This window comes from Neodiprion virginianus, chromosome 7 (assembly GCF_021901495.1).
Source record: "Neodiprion virginianus isolate iyNeoVirg1 chromosome 7, iyNeoVirg1.1, whole genome shotgun sequence".
NCBI classification, from domain to species: Eukaryota; Metazoa; Arthropoda; class Insecta; order Hymenoptera; family Diprionidae; genus Neodiprion; species Neodiprion virginianus.
In genome coordinates this window covers 4,604,075-4,627,443 of record NC_060883.1, presented here as the reverse complement: position 1 = coordinate 4,627,443, position 23,369 = coordinate 4,604,075, and the positions used below count along the sequence as shown (strand labels likewise).

The following is a 23,369-nucleotide window of genomic DNA, read 5'->3' as shown; positions in this document are numbered from 1 at the left end:
GTCTCGCGGTTCTTAAATCATGCTTCGATATTTTGTACGTATAAAAAACCGATTCTCATCCCCGGATTACAGCGTCGCTGTAATAATTTTTTACCGTCAATGTGTGCTAATTCAACCAATATTATTTACAATAACCGGCAGTTTTAAAAGCTCAACTTTTTCTCTTCGCATCCTTTTTTCTTTTTTTTTTTCTTTGTCCTGTGAGTCTATGAAGTATTATGAAAAAGAGAATATCAGATAATCATCCGAGCTGAAACATCGACTCGTCTGATATTTCGCAAAAATAATTAAAAATCCAACAATGACGTTTATTCAACGACTCGTGAATTTTTTTTTTTTCTTTGTTCTTCAGTTTAACAAATACCAATGTTCAACTTGACTAGCATTTTGTGCACTCCATTCACCAAAACTTTTTGCGTCTTTTCACGTATAAATCTAACGTAACGAATACATTGGCATCGTGTTATGGATACGTGTAAGCACGCGGCTTTCGGATCGTGCGCTTTAAATTCTGCGACAGTGTTTCCAAGATTTATGGAAACAGTCTCGGTCCCGTTTGCGGCGAAACGTCTCTGCATATATATCTCTAGTATTCCGGCTTATTGAATTACCTGTCCTTATTTGATAAAGCGAAGAAACGAAAAGAAAATGTGTCCGAGGCAAGAGCAGAGTTCGACTGTAAAAAAAAAAAAAGGCTCAACGAATGAAAAAAAAATGGCCCACATTTGCAAAGGGATAAAATATTTACTCGTTCTTCTTTATCCTTTACAGGAATTCGCTAATTCGGTTATCGTGCGTAATTTATGCGATTTCATTGAAACGAATGAAGAATAAATCGCCGAAGTAAATTGAAATTGAAATTTCATTCAAGTTTTGTCAAAAATTCAATCAACTTTTCACTAATCAAACGTAAAATTATACGACTATGGTCGCCTGATGAAAATTAAGAAATAGCGAACCATTTCGTCACTAGTGGCGTAATATTTTTCCCACTGAAATTGAACTGAATTTACGCATAGATTTCACGACGTGGTTAAGAATGTTTTACACCGTTTGTACTTTCACTGTAATTTTGATTGCATTAAAAGCAAATCAAAGTCCCGCCGAAAAATCACTGAAATAAAAATCTAAAATATTTCTTACTCCACTGAAATTACACCGAATTTCTATATTCATACTTACAACTGATATCACACTTGAAATTTATCGAGATTAAATGACGTGGAAATATTTTATTTAAAAGAAAAAACGTAAACTTATCCGATTTTAATTTTGGTGAAATCGCGGTGGAAAAATTTCACAATTACATCGAATAATTGAGTGAAATTCAAGTGAATACCTGAAATGTCACTTCAAACCTTTAGTTGCCATTGTAGAAAATATATTCTTTAATTTCTGTCTGTCAAGTTCCGAAATAATTTGACAAACCAGTAACGGTCTGTAAAGAAATTTTTCACCGAATAATTTCATTTGAAAAACTTTTTACATTCGGGCATGAAAATTGAAAAACTCTATTTGTAAAAAGTGTGTGAACAAAAATAAAATTTTAAACCGTTGACAAGAATGTTGTTTGTATTTTTTTTTTTTTTTCAATTTGTAAGAGGCTTGGCCGTTGATAGGTCAATATCACTGATTTTAGGCTCCAGTGAAAAAAAAAAAAAAAAAAAAAACCAATAACACGGTGTGACGGAGGATACGTCAGAAGTTACTTTTGCCCACTCGTTGCACGACATGCTATTTTCAAGCACGAATGCGAAATCGCACAATCCGATGGTTTTTGAAAATTGATGCAAGGTCGCGCGGTTTGAGAAAAAAAAAAAAAAAAAAACGGAGGCCGCCTCGGAGATTGAAAAAATAAACCGTGACGCGTGCAGCTCGGTGCATTTTTCCTCTCGAGTAAACGAGTCCGGCGATTCGATCGCGTTCCTCGGAGCATTTGCGACGAAGGACGAAGCAAGCAAGCAACCGAGGGGGATAAGATGCCCTAGCGAGTCTAATGCACCCTTGGGACAACAAACTCCCGCTACGACACCGCAGCGTTAGAGTAGGGGAGGAAAAACCAAGTACGAGGGCTGTCCGTGATACTCTCGAGGTTTTCTCGTTCCCCCATTTTTTTTTTTTTTTTCCTTTCTTTTTTTTTCCATCCTCCTTATAACTTCGCGATAAGCGGTTCGCATGCAGCGAACTTCATTTCCTCAGCAGGCGACGTGCTTCGAGTACACGTGATTAGTTTTGAGATTAAGATGAAATCTGTTTTTTTTTTTTTTTTTTTTTGCAAATCTTGTCAATAAATGGAACATTTTTTTATCGAATTCTTGATTTATTTTTTTATTCGGTGAAGGGAAATTCTCTCAAGGTGCGCTGAGAGAAATTTTTTGATCGAAGTTTTTTTCAACGATACCTGTTTTACTCAATTTTTCTAGTTACTGTAACGAATGAAATTTTTCTCACTGCGTTAACGAATTATGATCGTAAGACCACAGACCGTAATTATACGTGTTGTATCGTCGGTTTTATTACTCGAAAACAGAAGCGGCATGCTGATTTACAATCAGAGTCGGTGCCTCTGTGGCATAATTGCATGGTTAAAAGCGGCCACCACAGCTTCAAAGCAGTGAAATCGATTGATTTTCGATGTTACGAGGCACGGGAAACTGTCGATAGACTCGACGTTACCGCACGATTTTACTATGAGTTATACGGAGGCAGCCCGCACAGCTGTGCCTGTAATTTTGAAACGGTGGAATTAGCGGAGTTTGTAAAACCCGAGGTTCGTTGGATTATTGTTCACGAGTTCGGGGAATTAATGTTGTTTCGAAATCGATCTATTTTGCCAATTTATTACGCTATCGAAGGTGGATTTTTTTCTACAAGGAACTCCATACGTTGTACCAAGAATATAGTCACAGAATTATGACGATAACTTGACAAAAATGGATAAATATTCGTTGATTTTATCGCTAGAGGATTTGAGAATTTCTTGAAACTGTCGAAGTGGGTAAGTGAAAAAACGTGTTGGTGTTGAAAAAAAAAAAATCACAAGCGAGACAAACGACGTCTAAGAAACGTGGAAAAAAATTCACCCAGCATTTTAGAGCCTGAACAACGATATAAAAAATGGTGAACCGGATCAAAGAGGTCAAGGGTCGGACCCTCGTCGTTTGGCGTGGAACGCCCTATTCTTCGGGACAAATCGTATCTAATCCTCTGCAATGTATACGCGATGCGGTTGTGCAGTTTTCCACAACACATAAGCGACGTGTGGCGAATCCTTGATTCCCGAGGAGGATGAAAAACGTCGGTGGTACAGGTGAGCGGCCTCGAGACGCCGGCCATCCGAATCGTTCTTTTGACCCAGTTTCCGTCGCGCAGAGACCGTTGAAATAAAGAAAAATTGCAACACGGGTTTCCCGATCCCCAGCCACTTAGCCGCAATGCACTGATCCATCGGGGAAAGCCACCAGCTAGGCTCGGGCAATTCAGTTTTTATGGGAGTTGGGGAAAAACGCGGCGCTGTTGCAGCCGAAGGAACTTAACTTGACTCCCTTGTCGCTACGGCTCCGCTCTTTTAACCCAGGGGTTAACAACCCTTGAAATATGCTCCGTACCACTCGTGAAATTTTACGAAAGCCTTGTGAAATACCGGATGAAATCCTTCGGAATCTATGGAATCGCCCGGTATCTATGTATCATTGGATCCCATGAAATCTCTTTTCGACATCCAAAATTTTATGTGGTACTTTGAATCCAGCTAAATCCTCTGAAACCTTGTGAAATCGTCCGTGATCTTTTGAAATACGGTCGAATCCTTTGAAATCTTTTAAATCCCATGAAATTCGTCGAAGGCTTGTGAAATCTTTTGCAATCCCGTGAAACTTTTTCAAAAACAAATATTTTACGAGATGTTATGAATTCGAATAAACAATGTGACACCTTGTCAAATCTTTAGAAATCTCTGATATCTTGTGAATTTCCGCGAAATTCTGTAAAATGTTGAGAAATTCTGTGAATTTTTTTTTTTTTTTTGAATCGTTTAAAATCCTCCGAAATCTTTGAAATGTTGAGGAATCCTGTAAAATCTGACGAAATCTTGTGAAATCTTGCGGAGTTAATTGAAATCTCAAAAAAATCGCTTGTAAGCTTGTGAAATCTTTTGAAATCCTGAAAAATCCTATAATATCTTACGAAATCCTGTTGTAATTTGGGTTAGGATACATTGGATCCCATAAAATGTGTTGAAATCGTGTGAAATCTTTTACATTCCCGTAAAATGTTTTTAACTCCCGAAATTTTACAAACCCCTTTCAATCTCGTGTAATTCAGAGAAATTTCATGTAATATTTTCAAACCTCGCAAAATTGAAAAGAGAACCTTTCAATCCCATGAAATCCGTTGAAATTCCGTGAGAAACCTGTGAAATTTTTGGAAATCCTTCGAAATCATCTGAAATCTTTGAAATTACAAGAAATCTTATAATATCTTGTGAAATCGTGTATAATTTTTGAAATCCGGTTCACACGCGAAACTGATCAGCTGATTAACCCTTCGCTTTCTCGCTGTTCGACCCTCGAAAAGTTTTCAACAACTGCGAACTACGGTCAGAAATTCCGTAGAGAATGCTTAAAACGTAATCTAAGCGATTAGCAGCCTTGCGGCATCGAGAATAGTTTGTAGACTCTGAAATAGCTTCCTAATCGTTCGTCGTTTATCGAAATATTCGAGGAACTATTACAACGTGGTAAGGGCAGAAGGATAAAATTGTATACCAGTAATTAAAACTTTTGCGATAATAATAATATTGAATATATCAACCAATCTTTCAGGTTATTTTCATTATTTTCAATTTCAAAGTACACGCGATGTTATCGGGTGTGAAATGACGAATTTTTAAAAATTGTAACTATTTTTTGTCAGTACTTTTGTGACGACAATTGATATAAAATTTTTTCACCATATTCGTTCGACGAATTTGCGTAAAAACGTCTTTCCGCGTGTCTTTGGTCCTGAGCATTAACCCCTACGGAGAACGATTCAACGAAAATACGAGCCTAGCCGAAATTGATTTTTTTTACTTTTTTCGGAGCGAACGTTCCTCGAAACGGTTAGTTACACTCACCCTGAGGAATCCGCCCTGCGGATAGAGGGAAGTCAAATAAAACTGTCGTAAACTGTTCGAAACTGTTGCGCAATTTGCATAAGAAGAAATTTCGTCGATTCGACTAAACGACAGGAGACCAAAAAAAGTCCTCATCGGCCACTTCGCGCGGGGATTTTATCATCCCCGGGAGGGGTTAGGGGGGAAAAAAAAAGCTGAAATTAAATTCCGCCAATTTTTCTTCCCCCGCTGCATTCTACTATACGATCACATCCGTACCTACACTCTTCACACCCAAGAGACTTGAACACCCGTGACGAAAGTGAAAGAACCCTTCTTCAAATATCCTTCACCGCAAGGAAGAAAATTTCTATTGGCGTATTGCTTTTTTTCTCGGCATCCAGTAGCGGAATAATATGGTGACAAAGGAGCGAGAGACCCCCGAATATTTTTCAAACAAGATGAACAATCTTCATTTTTACAGTGTTTCAGTAATTCATCGTCGGGCAAATAAAATCCAAATACCAATTTCAAAAATTCCAAATACGTTCTTCGAATCTTTCGGTAAAAAATATTTTTTCAGTATCCGAACCGTTTGAACAATTTTCTTCAATTTTTATACCAAGTTTAGTGTTGTGATAATCTTAAAAAAAAAAACTTCAGTACGATGTCTTGCAATTTGCAAATTGGCTATTCGACGATTTTTCAAAAAACTTGAAAAACTCGTGAAAACCGTGTTTGACCGATCATGCCCAAATTAAATACTGACCGACCATCCGTGATCCTTTATTTGTAAATAAACAAATCTTTTGTTTACAAAATCGTAAAATTATTGGAAAATAATTTGATCACAGCGGTTTTTCGAAAGTGTCAAAATGTCGTAAAATTCTTCCGGACATTTTTCGTAAATACGATTACTAGATATTTTCTAATATTTTGAACACATCGACATCGAAAACTGGAAAGAAAAAATTTTCACCGTCACAAAGTTTCCTCCGTGAGTTAGCAAAAAAGTAAAAAATGCCTCGTGAAGGTGGGGGAATTTTTTTTTTGTCAGAAGAGTAATTTTTTTTACATTTTGCACGACATTTGTCAGGAAATTTGACCTAAAAATGTGTTTCTCCCTTCCCTTAAGTACGGCCCTGTTGGTATCATCGATAAGCGACTGACTCACTTCCGAGCAATACGAAACCGTCACGATACGCTTGTGAGATTTGTTCGGCTAGTTCGTTTTTCCCTTCGACTTCCTTTTATCCTTACCCTTTTTTTCCCCCCCAGTTGGCTCATTCGAACTGTTCCATCGCCGACTGTCCAGCACCCTAATCGTCCATCCTCCATTCGGATAATAAACACGACGCACTGTGTCGACCTGTTTGACTGTTCAACCCTGAAATGCGAAAACCTATTTCAGAATTAATCCTGGATCCAGATATCTTACTCAGACATCGTTTACACCACTTCCCTTTCATCTTTTATGCGTTTACACCTTACCGACTTGAATTGCCTCGTAAATTATCATCCGAAAGGTCGGGGCGCTGTTCACTTTTGCGCAACAGTTCGTAAATCTTGATACGTTACTGGTTGAAACCATATAGAGACGGTTGCGGCAACGATAAACGTTAGTCATTCAAACCAGCGAATAAAACGAACCGGAAAAACCGCGTCGTAAATTTATTTTGCAACGATTAAAAATTTTTCGTGAAATCTTTCGGACAGATCGACCTGTCGGATAAAATTCCCCCGCACGTTTCTACAACTTCAATAATCTCCGTTATACTTTTTCGAGAATTTTCGGTATCATCGAGGGAGTGGAAAATTTGGAAAATCGTTTTTTTTTTTTTTTTTTTTTTTTTTTTTATACCCCCGATTTCTCGGCAGTGGAAAACTTTTGACTAGCTTTTCCAAATTCAACGTAAGTCCGAAGACCGGTGTGTATTTTTCTTTTCGCGGAGAACTTGATTGCGGGTTTCGTTATTTGTTATTTATTCGATCGGATAGAATGGCCAAGGGAAATGAAAAAAGTCGAGGCACCTCGAGCTTTTCGGTATTTGATCGATTAGTTTTAAAAGGGGTTGAAACCCTACGCCTACGTGAAGTGAAAAGTAAGAATCCCTTCCTTCGGCCGAGTCGAAAATCGTCTTGAAAGCAAGCAACGTTAGAATTCGATATCCTGCACTCTGTTCGTTGGCATGACAGGAGGTCTATGTAGATGATATCGTCGGTGGACAATAAAGAAAAAGGCTAAAGTGTTTCAGATTAGTTTTCTCTCTCTTCGTTCGATATTCCATGGAAACGAGATCGTTAGACGTGGGACGATGCGTGCAAAAAAGACGAGAAACGAACTGCGGACCGATCGATACGCTCCACGATGTTTATTCGTAGAAATAACCAGATTCTAGTCTAATCAAAGACTTTAAATTGCTCGTCAATTTGATAACACCCTTGAATAAAGTGCCTTCCACCCCACCACCGTGAAACGATCCTTTTTCATCGCACAGGCTCATAAATTTCCCAAACATAGCCGCGAAGTTTTTCTCGTACAATCTTTTTTCATTTTTCTCTGTAATTTAAACAATTTTTTTTTTCCTAGTGTAAAAATATCGGAACATTGCTTAACGCATAAGTCAAGTCTCGCTGATTTGATTCACCTGCTTCAGTTTAGATTTTTATTGTTTGTACCGTCAGAATCCAGACGCATTATTGAAATAATTAGCGAAGTTATTTCTTCGATAAGCTTAAGTTCTATTTTCGTATCAGACCCTGTGATGAAAATTGCATCGAATCAACCGTCTGCTTTTTTGGAAACTCTAGACGATCCGAAGTTTTCCAGTACCTGCAATTTGACCAAGTCCGCATTACCCGAAGCAAAGCATTCTCGAAGTAAGATTTTTCTAGACAACGTTCGAAGTGGAATTTAAGACGACGAAAAAAAAACAAACCCACGTATAAAGAAGCTGCTACGAAATGTGGTTGAATCTCGGATGAATAGAACTGAAATGAGCTCGACAAGGATCCTCACGATCGTGATACGTTCACAAAAAGTACGACGTATCTATTTTAAGTGGCTCGCTTCATCGAGCACGGTGCTTATATTTCACGGCATTAATTTTCATCGGAATAATAAAGCCGGATTTGACGTTTTTTAAAGGAATGATGGAAAGGTGGTATTTTTCGACGGTTGTATATGTTTGTTTGTTATTACCCTTTTTTTTTCTTTTTTTTTTTTCCTCATCGACTCATACCAGTCGAAGATACAATTTATACGCCTATTGTGAATATGTAATATATATACGTGATCCGCGCGATCCACGTGATCCAGGTGATCCACCCCGTATTCGACAGGCGTGTAGATAAATTTAATGGATTCGTGTTCACCGAGGATTTATCTATAATAGATCTCTGACGAGGACGTCAATCTTCGATCCTCTCGATGCCTTTAATGTCCACTCGACCCCGTACGAATCTTTCAGGTTTCGTCCATCGGTTTTAACGATTTTTTTTTTTCTCCCCTCTCCCCCGTCTCTCTTTACACTCTTGCACCTATCGAAGAACGATTTGATGTTACAGAACCAGAAACGTCGTTACCGTAATCAAATTCTTTCGTTACTACGGTGTGTAACGGTGAAATATTGTGACGTAGAAAAAAAAAAGAAAAAAAATACCCGCGAAAATGTTCTATTCGCAAAACTGAGGAAATCTTTCAAGGCCTTTTTCTTTTACCGAAATTCTTGACAATTTTTTATTTTATTTTTTTTTTTTATTCTTTCCTCTTGTTTTTCGGTACCGAAACCGATATGTTGACGTCGTGTGATTAATCAGTAGCTATTTCTCGCGAATGCCTTATATATATATATATACATAGCTGATCTTCGTGGCATTCGGTATACTTACCTACGCAGTCTCATTTTCTCGGATTACGACGGCGATCGTTAAACGCATTAATGATATACGTGCTCCGATAGCCTCTAACTTACCCATTTCTTCTTTTCTTCTTATTTTATTTTTATTTTTTTCTACTCTACGTTTCTCTCTTACTTTTCTAAGTAACGAATTCGCGTTTCATTTTTCTGAACTACCGACTTCATTTCACGTCGCAGTAATTTTACAATCTACGTTTGACTAATTAGAACTGGTGATTTTGAATCGAATTTTGAATCGAATAGCAGCAATGTTTTTTTTTCTTCACTACCATGACGAAGAATCGTGTGAAATGAATAACTGTGAAAAGTTCGGTGTCATTAATTTGTTAGTATGAATCAGAGCTGCGAATATAATAGTCGAACTTTTTGGGGCGGGGTTGAAGATCCGAATTTGAAAAGTTCTGCGAAAGCACTGAATACCGATTTTTTTTTTTTTTTTTTTTGTGGCGAAACTTGAATGAACGAAATCAAACTTTCGGGAAACATCAAAGTTTCGAATGGTCCGAAACTCGACGAGTCAAAGTTTGGAAAGTGCGAGAATGAGAAAGTTTGAAAATCTGAAACGTCAAAATTCTAAATGATGGAATATTTTCGGTTCTGTGAATTTCTGACTCGTTGAAATTTCGCCACTTTTGTCATTCTTTGTTTTGGATTTTCGATACTTTTTACTTTGGGAATCCTGGTAATTCTGATTTTCGTTTTTTTCCGATTTCTTACAACAACTCGCTTAGTAAACTAGGCCGTGTGATTATATTTTAATTATCGGAATTTTACTTCATCCAAACTTTATTTTTCGTAATTTTACCCTGCCGGAACTTTACTTTTCGGCACTTTGTTCTATCGTAACTTGAATTTTCGAAATCTTGCATTTCGTAACTTTGTGCCGCCGGCCTTCCGACCATTCGAAACTTTGTTTGGTTCTCCAAAGTTTGATTCCTTCGCTACAAATTTCGCCACAAAATAATTCGGAATTAGGCGCTTTCGGAACTTCACTGTACAATTACCTGCAAAATTTTTACTCGCATCAGTCTGCAGAAGTATGCTAATATAGTATTGTGTTCTTTGAGACTAATTTTGAGTGTTGGACTTGAGGCTTTTTTTTCTTTTGCCTTGGTATTAATCCCGGCAAAATGCGCACGTGCGTATTTTCTTATACATCATATATAATATTACACGTTATAGGCTTTTCGCACTATTCTATTTTTGCACCTCGCTTTCCTTCGTAACTGTTTCGTCTTAATTTTGTAATTTTCAATTTTTTTTTTTTTTTTCTTACCACTATATTTCTCTTATCAATATCCGACTCTTGTCTTGGAGGATATCAATTTTTTCTCCAACATAAATGTAACATATTTTTATGTTTTGCTTGCAGTTTTTCGGTAGGTATCCATTCATCGGGAGATCAAGTTTCGGGCGCCTAAAATTAAAGCCATAGAATTTTTCATCGGCATTATTTACTCAACGGTTGTTACAGATTTTTTTTTTTTCGCGAGGTTTGCAACACTTTTTGACGCGTCAATAAGAAGCAGAAGCATGTCTTGTAAACAACGATTAATGGACGGGGATTTATTTCTCGGTTTATTTTTTGTTATTTCCCAAATTGAGACAAGATTCACGATGATCAAATTATCCCATCGCGATCATTTTGACGTCAATTACGCGATTCTATTTCTCTTGAAATAATATACAGGCTAAATTCCGTGTCAAAATAAATTCTTATAATAATTTGACAGGTTCGGTGAAGAAACAGAAATAAATAATCAAGTTCTAACAAAGAAATTGACAGCTAACTCCGCGAAGAAAATCTCGAATACAATTATACACAATAAGTTGAAATTCCGTCTGATTATATGTTATGCGTACAGTGAGAAAATTTTTCATTTTTTACAGTTATTATCGATTTAATCATACGTGAACGGATCCTTAGCCATTTCACCGTGAGTTACTTTGTTCAACTTTTTTTGTCCAATTTTATACGTTACTTTCAAAATCGTAGAGAGTCTGTGAAATAAGCTTTCCTGACGGACGGAAATTCACCGACAGTTCGCAAAAAGGATTTTTTTCCGTTTGAAATTTTAAGGGATGAAATTGACGTCGAGGCGTTATTTGAGTGAAAAAATCGTATGAAAGTAAGAAAGTAAGAGCAGTTATTCGACATCGAAATAACCTGTCAATATATCTGTGTACATATTTTTTTTTTTTTTTTTTCGCAATTCGAACAATATTTCGACCGTTATTATAACACTATCAAATTCGATCTAAAATATTTCCCGTGACGAGTATAAAGAAATAAAAAAAATTGAAATCGATCCGAAACTGGGGTGTTTATTTTTCTTTCGGCAAGGGAATTGGTCGGTGGTCAAAACTTGGAACGATCGATATTCGGAATGGCCGATATATCGATATTTCATACACATGCGAAATAAAATAGCGAAAGATGAATCGTCACAAATCATTATTTTCCAAAGTGTCACCGATCAGAATGACTGGTAACGAAAACCAACTGAAAATGAATTGTTCGAAAAATCTTGATTTTGAAAGCGTGACCGATCAGAATGACTAAAAATCAGTGACACTTTAAAAAAAAAAAAACCAATATTTCTAACGATTAGTCTTTGGTTGTATATTTTTTGTCTCGCATGTTTGAAATTTCCGTACATCGGGCGTTCCGAATATCGATCCTCCCAAGTATCGGACACCCGTCGAGGGAATTTCGATGATCCGAGGTGAATTAAAAATTGCTTTCCTTTTGGTTGATTGCAGTCCGATAGTCTTCGTAACGAAGTATGAAAATATGGCGGCGATTTCTGCGGGCGTTGAAGTCAGCCGGGAAGAGAAGACGGTAGCGATGTGCGAGACGCAGATGAACTCGAGTGCGAAAGTAGCCTTCATGCTAGTACTTACAATCCTATTTTTCGTTCTGCCGCTCTTCTTGCTGTTAGGCCTCTACCTGGTTATAGTCCGTCACCTGGTAAAGGACTCGTCGACGACGAGCTCCTGCGGCGAAAGTTATCAAGCCAGGGCGCGTCGGCAAGTCGTCCTGATGCTACTCACAGTCGTCTTCAGCTTCTTCGTCTGCCTCGCGCCCTTCCGGCTTCTCACCCTATTCGTCGTCCTCTCACCCGACGGCGCCCTCGACTTGGGAATGGAGGCCTACTACAACCTCCTCTACTTCGGCAGGATAATGTTCTATCTGAACAGCGCCATAAACCCGATACTCTACAACCTGATGAGCAGCCGCTTCAGGATTGGGTTCCTTAAACTATGCGGTATACGGAAACCCAGACGCGTTGAGAGCAACACCTTCAGGAGTACCGTCACTGCGAGCAGGCCCTCGAGGTGGGCCACGAGGAAGGAAGGACATCACGAGAACGTTGTTTAGACAAGGAAGTTTCTCTCAGTGTAGTCGATTTTTAAAACTATGCTCGAATATGTCGAAAACTAAGCATTGAATTGAAAAGTATTTTCGGTCAAAAATTTTAGTATACGAAGGAGGTCGGCGGATGAGCGTCGCAGTTTTTGGATCCGGGGCCTCTGCCGGGCCCATCGAGGCCCAACTTTTATTCATCGAACTGAACCGTCTATCTTTTATTGCATTTTCTTATTTCTCGTTTAAAAGTGAGTAAATTTTACTCTTGGTTATTTTTTTGGTTCTCGTCTTCGAACTGGCCCGAAACATTACTCGAAGTTTTGTCGCGAAAAGAGCGGCGATACTGTCGAACCTTCGGACTTCAAGTTTAACCATAAATCTTGATTCTTTATTCACAATTGATGCAATTTTTGTACGCAACAAGCTAATTTTTATGCGATTAGCTAAATTTTTTTTTTTTTTTTTTTCTCATCGAATTTCCCGTATTATTAGTAAACAAAGTATGTACGCTTAGGAGGATCGTTTGATACACACGCGATGTGACAATATCACATTGCGACAATTTTTCTGGTGCTCGAATTGTGTATTAAAATATAATTATTACATAAGCCTGTCTTACTATTCGTATAAATAATATATCGTATAAAACTAGTTCCAATATTATCGGTCTTACTCAAGATTTTCACCACTTTAAGGGCGTTGCTTGTCCTGCTTGTTGTATACCGAAAATCGTGCGTTTTTTGGCGTGAGAAGAATCGATCGGATATCGAATATCCCCCCCGCCCCCGCCCCTCCCCCCCTCCCTTAAATTTGTATTACAATAATTTTCAACAAGCTGCAACATTCATCGCGTATAAACCAAATTTTCCAACCACTCGTAACTCTGACAATTGTCAATGCTTGAAGATTATTCGTTCGTAAAAAAAAAAAAAAAAAAATTTCTAGCGTCGACAGTTTATTGAAAAAATTACTGAAAAATGATTCAGCCGTTCTTATGAAAGAAAAAAAATAAATAAATAATAATAACGATGAAATAAAACAAAAGAAAAAATGCACACCCCCAGAGGAAAATTACGCGAGTATTATGTCTCGCAATTAATATTAGAATAGGTGAAAAAAAAAAAAAATTGTCACACGAAAAATTATCCCTGAGGGAAATCTCGACCTCGCAAACATGTTGCTGTTTTTTTTTTTTTTTTATTTGTTCTTATCTCTTTCTCTTCCACGCACTTGGGTAATTTTTCTCGTGTTAAAAAAGGCCCACGTGCACGTATAAACGCGTATTGCCCATTCCAGGTCGACTCGACCCACTTCCGGACTTTGCCAATAACAATTATTATCATCGTTTCAACTGTCGTCGTGATATTAAGGTAGTCTGTGAATTTTTATAAATACCTGTTTGACGAGTAAATTTTTTTCCTCTCTCGCTTCTCGGAGCTTCGAAATCGAAATTTGAATGAAAAACAGCGATTTCAAAAATTGCCGGTGTGCCAAAATTTCATGTCTAATAACGTGGAAAATAAATGTTTTCTCAGTTTGTTCGTTTTCTTTTTACTTATTGGGATACATTGCATCTGGAATAATAATGCCAAAACGAAATGATATTTGTATGTAACTTGGAAAATTTTTTTTTTTTTATCCAGATAGAATTTACAGATTAAATGCCTGTTAGCTATAAATATACGTTAAAGTTAGGTGTACGTATGTATAATTAACTCGAGCAAATAGAGTTCAACTCATGCTTTCAATTTAATTATATTTATCGATTATTTAACACGGAATTGTATTTTTCAAAAATGGTTCCCGTGTAATTTCCAATAAAATTCACTGGAACGTCTTGTTTTTCTAATTCTGTATGTAAATAGACAATCATCGCAATGGAATTGTATAAAAAAAAACGAAAACGAAAAAAAAAACAAAAGAAAAAATACAGCATTAATTGTAATATGTATATTTTGCATTAGGCAATGAAAATCTTTTCACATTCTATATTATTCGCATTAACTACGTTAATTTTTGATTTTACTAATTAAGGTCAACACAATAGCATAATTAACACGCCTAAGTGCTTAAGTAACCGATAATTGAGTGTTGCACATAATTATTTGCAACATTAGGAATCGAGCTTTACAAAAATTTTAATCCTACTTATTAATTATGTAAGTCGTAAGTGAATTTTCACATTTACTCGAATGTCACTTGAATACGTTGCTTCGTTGGTAAACCTTTTATTGAAAGTCGAGTATTAAATGTTCTTAGTTCTTACCCCTTTTTATAAAACTTGCCAATAGCTGCGGTTTGACTTCGATTACGTTGACAATCTTTGTGTTCAAATGTTGAAGAAAGATTTCTACTCTATTTTCAAAAAAAATTTACAATCGGAAAACACTTTTTTATCAAATTTTCAAGACTGAAACAAATTTCCATGTTCAACCAACGACATCATTCGATCAGACCGATCACAGAACTCCAAAGTGAGAATTGTTGGTGTCGTCTCGCAAAGTGATAAAAATAAAAAGTCTCGCCCCAGCTGAAACGGTTCTCTCTCGACAATTGATCGATCCGGAAATGCGTCATTTTCGCAATTGTTTCAATTGATAGGGTATAATGTTACGGTATTAACACGAAGTGCTGCATTAGGAAATAATTTCAAAGTATTTTACAATTATATTTACGCATAGTTAGGCTTCCGAGAGCATAAATTTATTCTTAAATAATTATTTCAATATTCTATAATTGTGATAAGTATGGCAGTAATAATTGTGGACATGAAATTCAAGCAACTTTACGGTATTAACATCACAATAATAACGATTTTTAATATTTATAGGATTTTAAGGAGCTACGTACATATAAGTTGTTTTGCTAATACAATAATTTACATTATACTTATATTATACAAACGTCGTTTCATCGATCGGCTGTTTTATACGACAGCATTTATAGGTAGAAATTGCCAATCTGCGTTTACAATTTAACGATTAAGGCTTACAATTAATTGTAGAAGCATCGGCTCATGCAAGCGAACACAATCAATTTTCTTTATTCCTAAAAATGATGTGTAACAATAATCTTGAGCTTATAAATCAATAAAAATCTACGAATCAGCAAATTATCTGTAGAAAAATTATTCAATACAAGTTATTCCAATTAAAAGTATAAAATTATGGAGTTTAAGGATGACTGGCTGATTGAAAAATTCGGGTTTTGAAATTAATCAACCAAACAACAATTTCAAAATATACGTAGTATTAACAATTAACAATGGGACAAAAATTATTCTTGAATGAATTTATGACGTAGAATTATTTTATAAAATCGCATGATACAGTGGAATAGTTGTGAACAATAATTGTGCATTTTCATAACCTATCACGTACTCGTGAAATTTATTTTCGGTAAGATAGTTATCTGCATTTTCAAAACCCACCGCATACACGTGAAAATTTTTGCCGGTAACAAAGTTGTCCGCACATTCAAAGCTCGTCACGTACGTGTGAAATTTTTTTTTTTCGGTAATGTGGTGTATCAGCATTTTTAAAGTAAACATAATAAATGATATAAATATTTTTTTTGTCGACAGTCCGAGTATCCTGATGTCCGATTATCACATGGAGATGTACACCGACGGATCGCTGGTTCCGGTTTGCCTCATAGAAGCTAACGAGGCATGGAGGAGCGCGTTCTTTGTAACAACGATAGTGATATTCTTCTTCGTGCCGCTTTTCATCCTCGTTATCCTGTACACTATAATAGCGAGACACCTGATGGCTAACCCGACGATAAGTCGAGGTCCTGCGAACAACTTGCTCAAGTATCGAAAGCAGGTCGTCCTCATGCTGGGAACCGTCGTCCTCAGCTTCTTCGTATGCCTCCTGCCCTTCAGGGCATTTACACTTTGGGTGATTTGCGGCTCCCAGGATTCGATGATCGGCCTTGGTATCGACGGCTACTACGGCGTCCTTTACTTCAGCAGGGTGATGCTGTATCTGAACTCGGCGGTAAATCCGATCCTCTACAATCTTATGTCGACGAAATTTCGCGAGGGATTTTTGAGGCTCTGTGGCATCGGCGTGAAGAAGAAGGCTCCCGGTAGAACGGGCACTTACACAACAGGATCGACAAACTGCAGTTCCAATCATTCGGACTTCTGGCGGAGGCACAGCAGCAATAAAAGCTGCAGCGTCAAAACGCCGAACAACCCCGTTGAAAAACAGCTCAAACTTCCGCTCCTCTCCTCCGTCACCGATGGTATAATCAGAAAGAAACAGGAGAGTTATGTGTGAGTGGAAATCAACTTACGCGAGGACTCGGTGCACCGAAAATCGATACTTTTCACTGGTTTTTTTTTTTTTTTTTACCATTATTTAAGAGCCACCAAGGTAATTTTAATTTTTTTTTTCAGTTTATTAAATACGTTTCATTTTACTTTACGATTGCTCATTTTATTCGAAGATTATTTATTTATCCGAAAAACCATTGAAACCGATTTCTATTTTCTGAGCAGTCAATTCAATATTGTTGTTTTTATATCGTTATGAATATCGGTGCAGTATTGGAAAATTGAATATTTAACGATATTGACGTGATAAGAAAAAAAAACACGTTACGAAGAAAATGAGCCCATGCACATAACAGTGGAATTGAACGTATAAACTAGATTTTCATCAATTTTGAATCGATTTGAAATGAGTCATTGATTATACATCTTCGTACTTTGAGCATATAATAATTTCGTAAATACTGAATGTATGACTATGTCGTAATAAAATTGATAAAAAGTATCGATTTTTGGGGAACCAGCCTTGTTAATGTGGCAAGAAAGTTACATGCAGAATTTACTTCCGCGTTCGATAAAATATACGTATTATTGATGATATACTGTAAAATTTATCACTGGCTCAACAATACGTTGCGAGAGGGTCGATTGTACAGATAATTTAGGTAGAATCAAAGGGGCCAGAAATAATGGATATCCATCGAATGGACGATAAGTTTAAAATGGCCCGAGAAAATTTTAAATAAAATACCTGAAGGTGTAGTTTAATGATTTCGAAGAATCGAATAATTTGGACTCGAGTTTCTCTCATAACATAATTATAAAAACCGTATGTAAGTTTATGTAATATTTATTACGTATTCGCGACCGAGGGAATAAGACATTTTGGGATCAAAAGAGATAAATAAAAAAAAGAATAAATAACACTATAATCACAGAAACGGTCGTTGCATGTAGGATAATAAATTACGTTGTGAGTGTCAAGACTAATTTAAGAGTTCTGTCGTCGTTTCGTAATAAACTATCATTTAACATAGTCACTATGCATCATAATATTAAAATTTAAGACTGGCCGTGACTGCTGAAAGGTAAAAGACAAAATGGAGATTAATTCGATAAGATTTTTCAAATATAAAAACAAACAGACGGATCGTGACGATTCTTTTATACCCGCGTGTTAAAGTGTTAAATATCGGTTGTGATTAGCAAAATTGTGCCATATGTTTATCGTGTTCCCTTTTATTAGTTGAATTAAGTTGAATAACTTAACAATCAATTTTCATGATAATACGTTCTATACCAGTGCTGTCCAATTATTTGTTTTCTCGATTAATCCATTAATCGAAATCGTTTCTCTGATTAATGGATTAATCGACGATTTCGGTTCACACGCCAATTAACCCGCGATTAGATAAATTGATTAACAGAAATTCTAGCTTAATTGATTAGGCGGAAAAACTCGATTATTCGAATAATCGTATAGCACTATTCTATACGAAGTTCGAATTCCTTTCGGATCTGCTGCTGCATCGATCTCACATGTATCTATATAATTAATATACTTGGATTTCAATACTCAAAATAGCGTGTAAATCAAAACAAAAAATTACGATACTTTATCAGTTTTCAATAAGGATTTTTTTTTCTAACCGTCTGAATCAGAGGTCGAGAGATTAATTTATGGAGAGTTAATGAAACTGTCACTGGCCAAAATTCTACTACTTACCTGTAGGTAAGCTCTCGTTATATATCGCTCGTCATTTATACCTACAAAACTATATTACACGGTTATTAAATGTTATTAATGTTGTCAGTGTTGATTATCATTGAATCATACATCAGCCATACATTTACATATGAAAAATATACTATCACATGAGCGTAAAGCCTACACTGTGTACCTGGAGGATATTTATTGCTTTTGCAGTTTTTATCACAATTGAAATACTGTTCAACCAAATCGTTATGTTATTTTTATGTTTATTTCTTTATAAATATATAAATATATATATATATATTTTTTTTCTCTCTATATGTTCTAGAGAACGATTCAGAAACAAGCAGAAGGGAATAATTTATATTGTTTCTCACCTTCATCTAGTCAGCTCTGAGCTATCGGCACAAAGCCTTTGTTTATATATTATAATATTACGATTAATTCGAGACTGCACGCACTCATGCTCATACTGTGTTTATAACAGAGTTTTATTGTTGTATTATTAACGAGTGTGTACCTACTATCAGTTTAAGGTAAATTTTAGGTGTATAAATCACGTATGTGACAGGCTAATTGTCTATATATGTATAATGAACGGTGTAAGTTCGATTTAAGACTAATTAAAGAGTAATTAATATTAATTGTCAAGGTAATTAATATAATTGAGATACGACTTGCTTGTGAATATTCGAACGAGAAGGATCAAACGACGAGGGCCTCCGATTAATTGTAATATAATTATGAAGAACAAAGGTATGAATTGCTCATTAAGAAGCAATAAGAATTGATTTAATTGTTTTGAACCGGTCGCCAAAGATGTCAAATCGTTCGACGACGACCTCAGATATAGAGTATATAATATCGAAAATTTCCCAAAGACCTCTGTATTCGAGGATTCATTAAATATCTATGATGTAATTTATCATTCACCGTGACAAGTATACAAGTTTTATTGAAATTGTGAAACACATTAGTACCAAATACGAATCAATTATTTGTCGGCAAGTCTATTGTAATTATCCCATATTATTTTAGGCGATTCAACTTATTCTGAAATTTGATTCCACTGACAGCCGTTCATATCGACAACGTTCTAATGCAATTAACAAATATTTATATGACTGTAACAGATCATTTTGTCTGAATGCTGTGAACTGAGTTTTAAGTAACTGTTTCATTTTCAACCAAAAATAATTTTGATGAAATGTACATACATATACATCTCCCCATATACACATTATGTATATTAATTATTAGGTATATAGGATATATATATATATATATATATATCATAGACGCAAAACGAATTATTTTAATAAATGATATACATGTAAATGTGGAAAACGTTGTAAATATTTTGTATAAATGAATAAAACGTTTATTTGCCGAATACCTAATGTCATTGAGTTTGACTTTCAGAAAGCCCCGCATTAAATTGAGGTTTAGAAGGATCTCCAACATGCACACCAAGTCGTTGGATCTATCGTATTTCTCTTCATATCGTTAGCTATCATGCCACTTACTCTTAGAATCAAGCAATTCGGAGAAATTTCAGCGAAAAATTACTCCTGGTATCAGGAGAACATCTGAGACGAGGAGCTTGATCAAAGGAGCGCCTTACGAATGATGGCGATATCGCGTAGATGTAAGATTGGTTGCCTATAATTGGGCGCTCCCACTTGGACTAAGCAAATCGGAGAAATTGCAACGAAAAATTACTCCTGGTATCAGGAGAACATCTGAGGCGAGGAGCTTGATCAAAGGAGCGCCTTACGATTGATGGCCGTGTCGCGTAGATGTAAGATTGGTTGCCTATAATTAGGCGCCCCCGCTTAGACTAAGCAAATCGGAGAAATTGCAGCGGAAAATTACTCCTGGTATCAGGAGAACATCTGAGGCGAGGAGCTTGATCGATGGAGCGCCTTACGACTGACAGCCGTGTCGTGTACATGTAAGTTTGGTTGTCTATAATTAGGCGCTCCCACTAAGACTAAGCAAATCGGAGAAATTGCAGCGGAAAATTACTCCTGGTATCAGGAGAACATCTGAGGCGAGGAGCTTGATCGATAGAGCGCCTTACGACTGATGGCCGTGTCGTGTACATGTAAGTTTGGTTGCCTATAATTAGGCGCTCCCACTAAGACTAAGCAAATCAAAGAAATTGCAGCGAAAATTACTCCTGGTATCAGGAGAACATCTGAGGCAAGGAGCACTTCCAAAACAGGGACACATTGATTGACTGCATGTGATGTTGACGCTGTGTGACTGAAGGCATGCCTGCTTGATTGAGAGGGCATGTGATCGCTAATTTTCCCGCCATTTTCTCTTAGAACTAAGCAAATCGGAGAAATTTCAGGAAAAATTACTCCTGGTATCAGGAGCGCAGAAAAACCGAGGAGCTCTTCCAAAACAGAGACACATTGATTGACTGCATGTGATGTCGACGCTGTGTGACTGAAGGCATGCCTGCTCGATTGAGAGGGCATGTGATCGCTAATTTTCCCGCCATTTTCTCTTAGAACTAAGCAAATCGGAGAAATTTCAGGAAAAATTACTCCTGGTATCAGGAGCGCAGAAAAACCGAGGAGCTCTTCCAAAACAGAGACACATTGATTGATTGCATGTGATGTCGACGCTGCATGACTGAAGGCATGCCTGCTTGATTGGGAGGGCATGTGATCGCTAATTTTCCCGCCATTTTCTGTTAGACCTAAGCGAATCGGAGAAATTTCAGCGAAAATGACTCCTGGTATCAGGAGCACAGGAGTATCGAGGAGCTCTTCTAAAAACATGGACACATTGATTGATTGATTGACTGCATGTGATGTCGACGCTGTATGATTGAAGGCATGCATGCTCCGAGTATCAGGAGCGCAGAAAAACCGAGGAGCTCTTCTAAACACAGGGACACATTGATTGACTGCATGTGATGTCGACGCTGTGTGACTGACGGCATGCCTGCTTGATTGGGAGGGCATGTGATCGCTAATTTTCCCGCCATTTTCTGTTAGACCTAAGCGAATCGGAGAAATTTCAGCGAAAATGACTCCTGGTATCAGGAGCACAGGAGTATCGAGGAGCTCTTCTAAAAACATGGACACATTGATTGATTGATTGACTGCATGTGATGTCGACGCTGTGTGACTGACGGCATGCCTGCTTGATTGAGAGGGCATGTGATCGCTAATTTTCCCGCCATTTTCTGTTAGACCTAAGCGAATCGGAGAAATTTCAGCGAAAATGACTCCTGGTATCAGGAGCACAGGAGTATCGAGGAGCTCTTCTAAAAACATGGACACATTGATTGATTGATTGACTGCATGTGATGTCGACGCTGTATGATTGAAGGCATGCATGCTCCGAGTATCAGGAGCGCAGAAAAACCGAGGAGCTCTTCTAAACACAGGGACACATTGATTGACTGCATGTGATGTCGACGCTGTGTGACTGACGGCATGCCTGCTTGATTGAGAGGGCATGTGATCGCTAATTTTCCCGCCATTTTCTGTTAGACCTAAGCGAATCGGAGAAATTTCAGCGAAAATGACTCCTGGTATCAGGAGCACAGGAGTACCGAGGAGCTCTTCTAAAAACATAGACACATTGATTGACTGCATGTGATGTCGACGCTGTGTGACTAAAGGCATGCCTGCTTGATTGAGAGGGCATGTGATCGCTAATTTTCCCGCCATTTTCTCTTAGAACTAAGCAAATCGGAGGAATTTCAGCGATAATCACTCCTGGTACCAGGAGCGCAGAAAAACCGAGGAGCTCTTCCAAAACAGAGACACATTGATTGACTGCATGTGATGTCGACGCTGCATGACTGAAGGCATGCCTGCTTGATTGGGAGGGCATGTGATCGCTAATTTTCCCGCCATTTTCTGTTAGACCTAAGCGAATCGGAGAAATTTCAGCGAAAATGACTCCTGGTATCAGGAGCACAGGAGTATCGAGGAGCTCTTCTAAAAACATGGACACATAGATTGATTGATTGACTGCATATGATGTCGACGCTGTATGATTGAAGGCATGCATGCTCCGAGTATCAGGAGCGCAGAAAAACCGAGGAGCTCTTCTAAACACAGGGACACATTGATTGACTGCATGTGATGTCGACGCTGTGTGACTGACGGCATGCCTGCTTGATTGAGAGGGCATGTGATCGCTAATTTTCCCGCCATTTTCTGTTAGACCTAAGCGAATGGGAGAAATTTCAGCGAAAATGACTCCTGGTATCAAGAGCACAGGAGTACCGAGGAGCTCTTCTAAAAACATAGACACATTGATTGACTGCATGTGATGTCGACGCTGTGTGACTGAAGGCATGCCTGCTTGATTGAGAGGGCATGTGATCGCTAATTTTCCCGCCATTTTCTCTTAGAACTAAGCAAATCGGAGGAATTTCAGCGATAATCACTCCTGGTACCAGGAGCGCAGAAAAACCGAGGAGCTCTTCCAAAACAGAGACACATTGATTGACTGCATGTGATGTCGACGCTGTGTGACTAAAGGCATGCCTGCTTGATTAAGAGGACGTGTGATCGCTAATTTTCCCGCCACTTCCTCTTAGAACTAAGCAAAGTCGAGGAATTTCAGCAAAAATGACTCCTGGTATCAGGGGCACAGGAGAACCGAGGAGCTCTTCTAAAAACAGGGACACACGTATTGATTGATCGACTGCATGTGATGTCGACGCTGTGTGACTAAAGGAATGCCTGCATGATTGAGAGGGCAACTAATCGCTAATTTTCGCGCTACTTCCTATCAGACTTGAGCAAATTGGAAAAGATTCAGCAAAATTACTCCTGGTATCAGGAGCGCAGGAGAACCGAGGAGCTCTTCTAAAAACAGGGACACATTGATTGATTGATTGACTGCATGTGATGTCGACGCTGTGTGACTGAAGGCATGCCTGCTTGATTGAGAGGGCATGTGATCGCTAGATTTTATGCTACTTTCACTTAAAACTAAGCCATTCGGAGAAA

General features: G+C 37.6%; 2 protein-coding genes across 2 annotated transcripts in view; both read left to right on the top strand.

Moving 5' to 3' along the window:
• Positions 1-13,543, top strand: part of LOC124309108 (growth hormone secretagogue receptor type 1-like) — a 62,043-nt gene extending 48,500 nt beyond the window's left edge. Inside the window, exon 6 of the mRNA XM_046772380.1 lies at positions 11,779-13,543. Within this exon, the coding sequence (XP_046628336.1) occupies positions 11,779-12,397 (619 nt within the window). The 3' untranslated portion in view covers positions 12,398-13,543. The remainder of the gene's footprint in view (positions 1-11,778) is intronic.
• A 2,438-nt stretch (positions 13,544-15,981) lies between these two features.
• On the top strand, positions 15,982-18,899 carry LOC124309021 (thyrotropin-releasing hormone receptor-like). The gene is made up of 2 exons (XM_046772239.1): positions 15,982-16,668; positions 18,318-18,899. Exons 1-2 carry the CDS (start codon positions 15,982-15,984, stop codon positions 18,339-18,341), a joined length of 711 nt encoding a protein of 236 aa, XP_046628195.1. The 3' UTR covers positions 18,342-18,899.
• Positions 18,900-23,369: the final 4,470 nt, after the last annotated feature.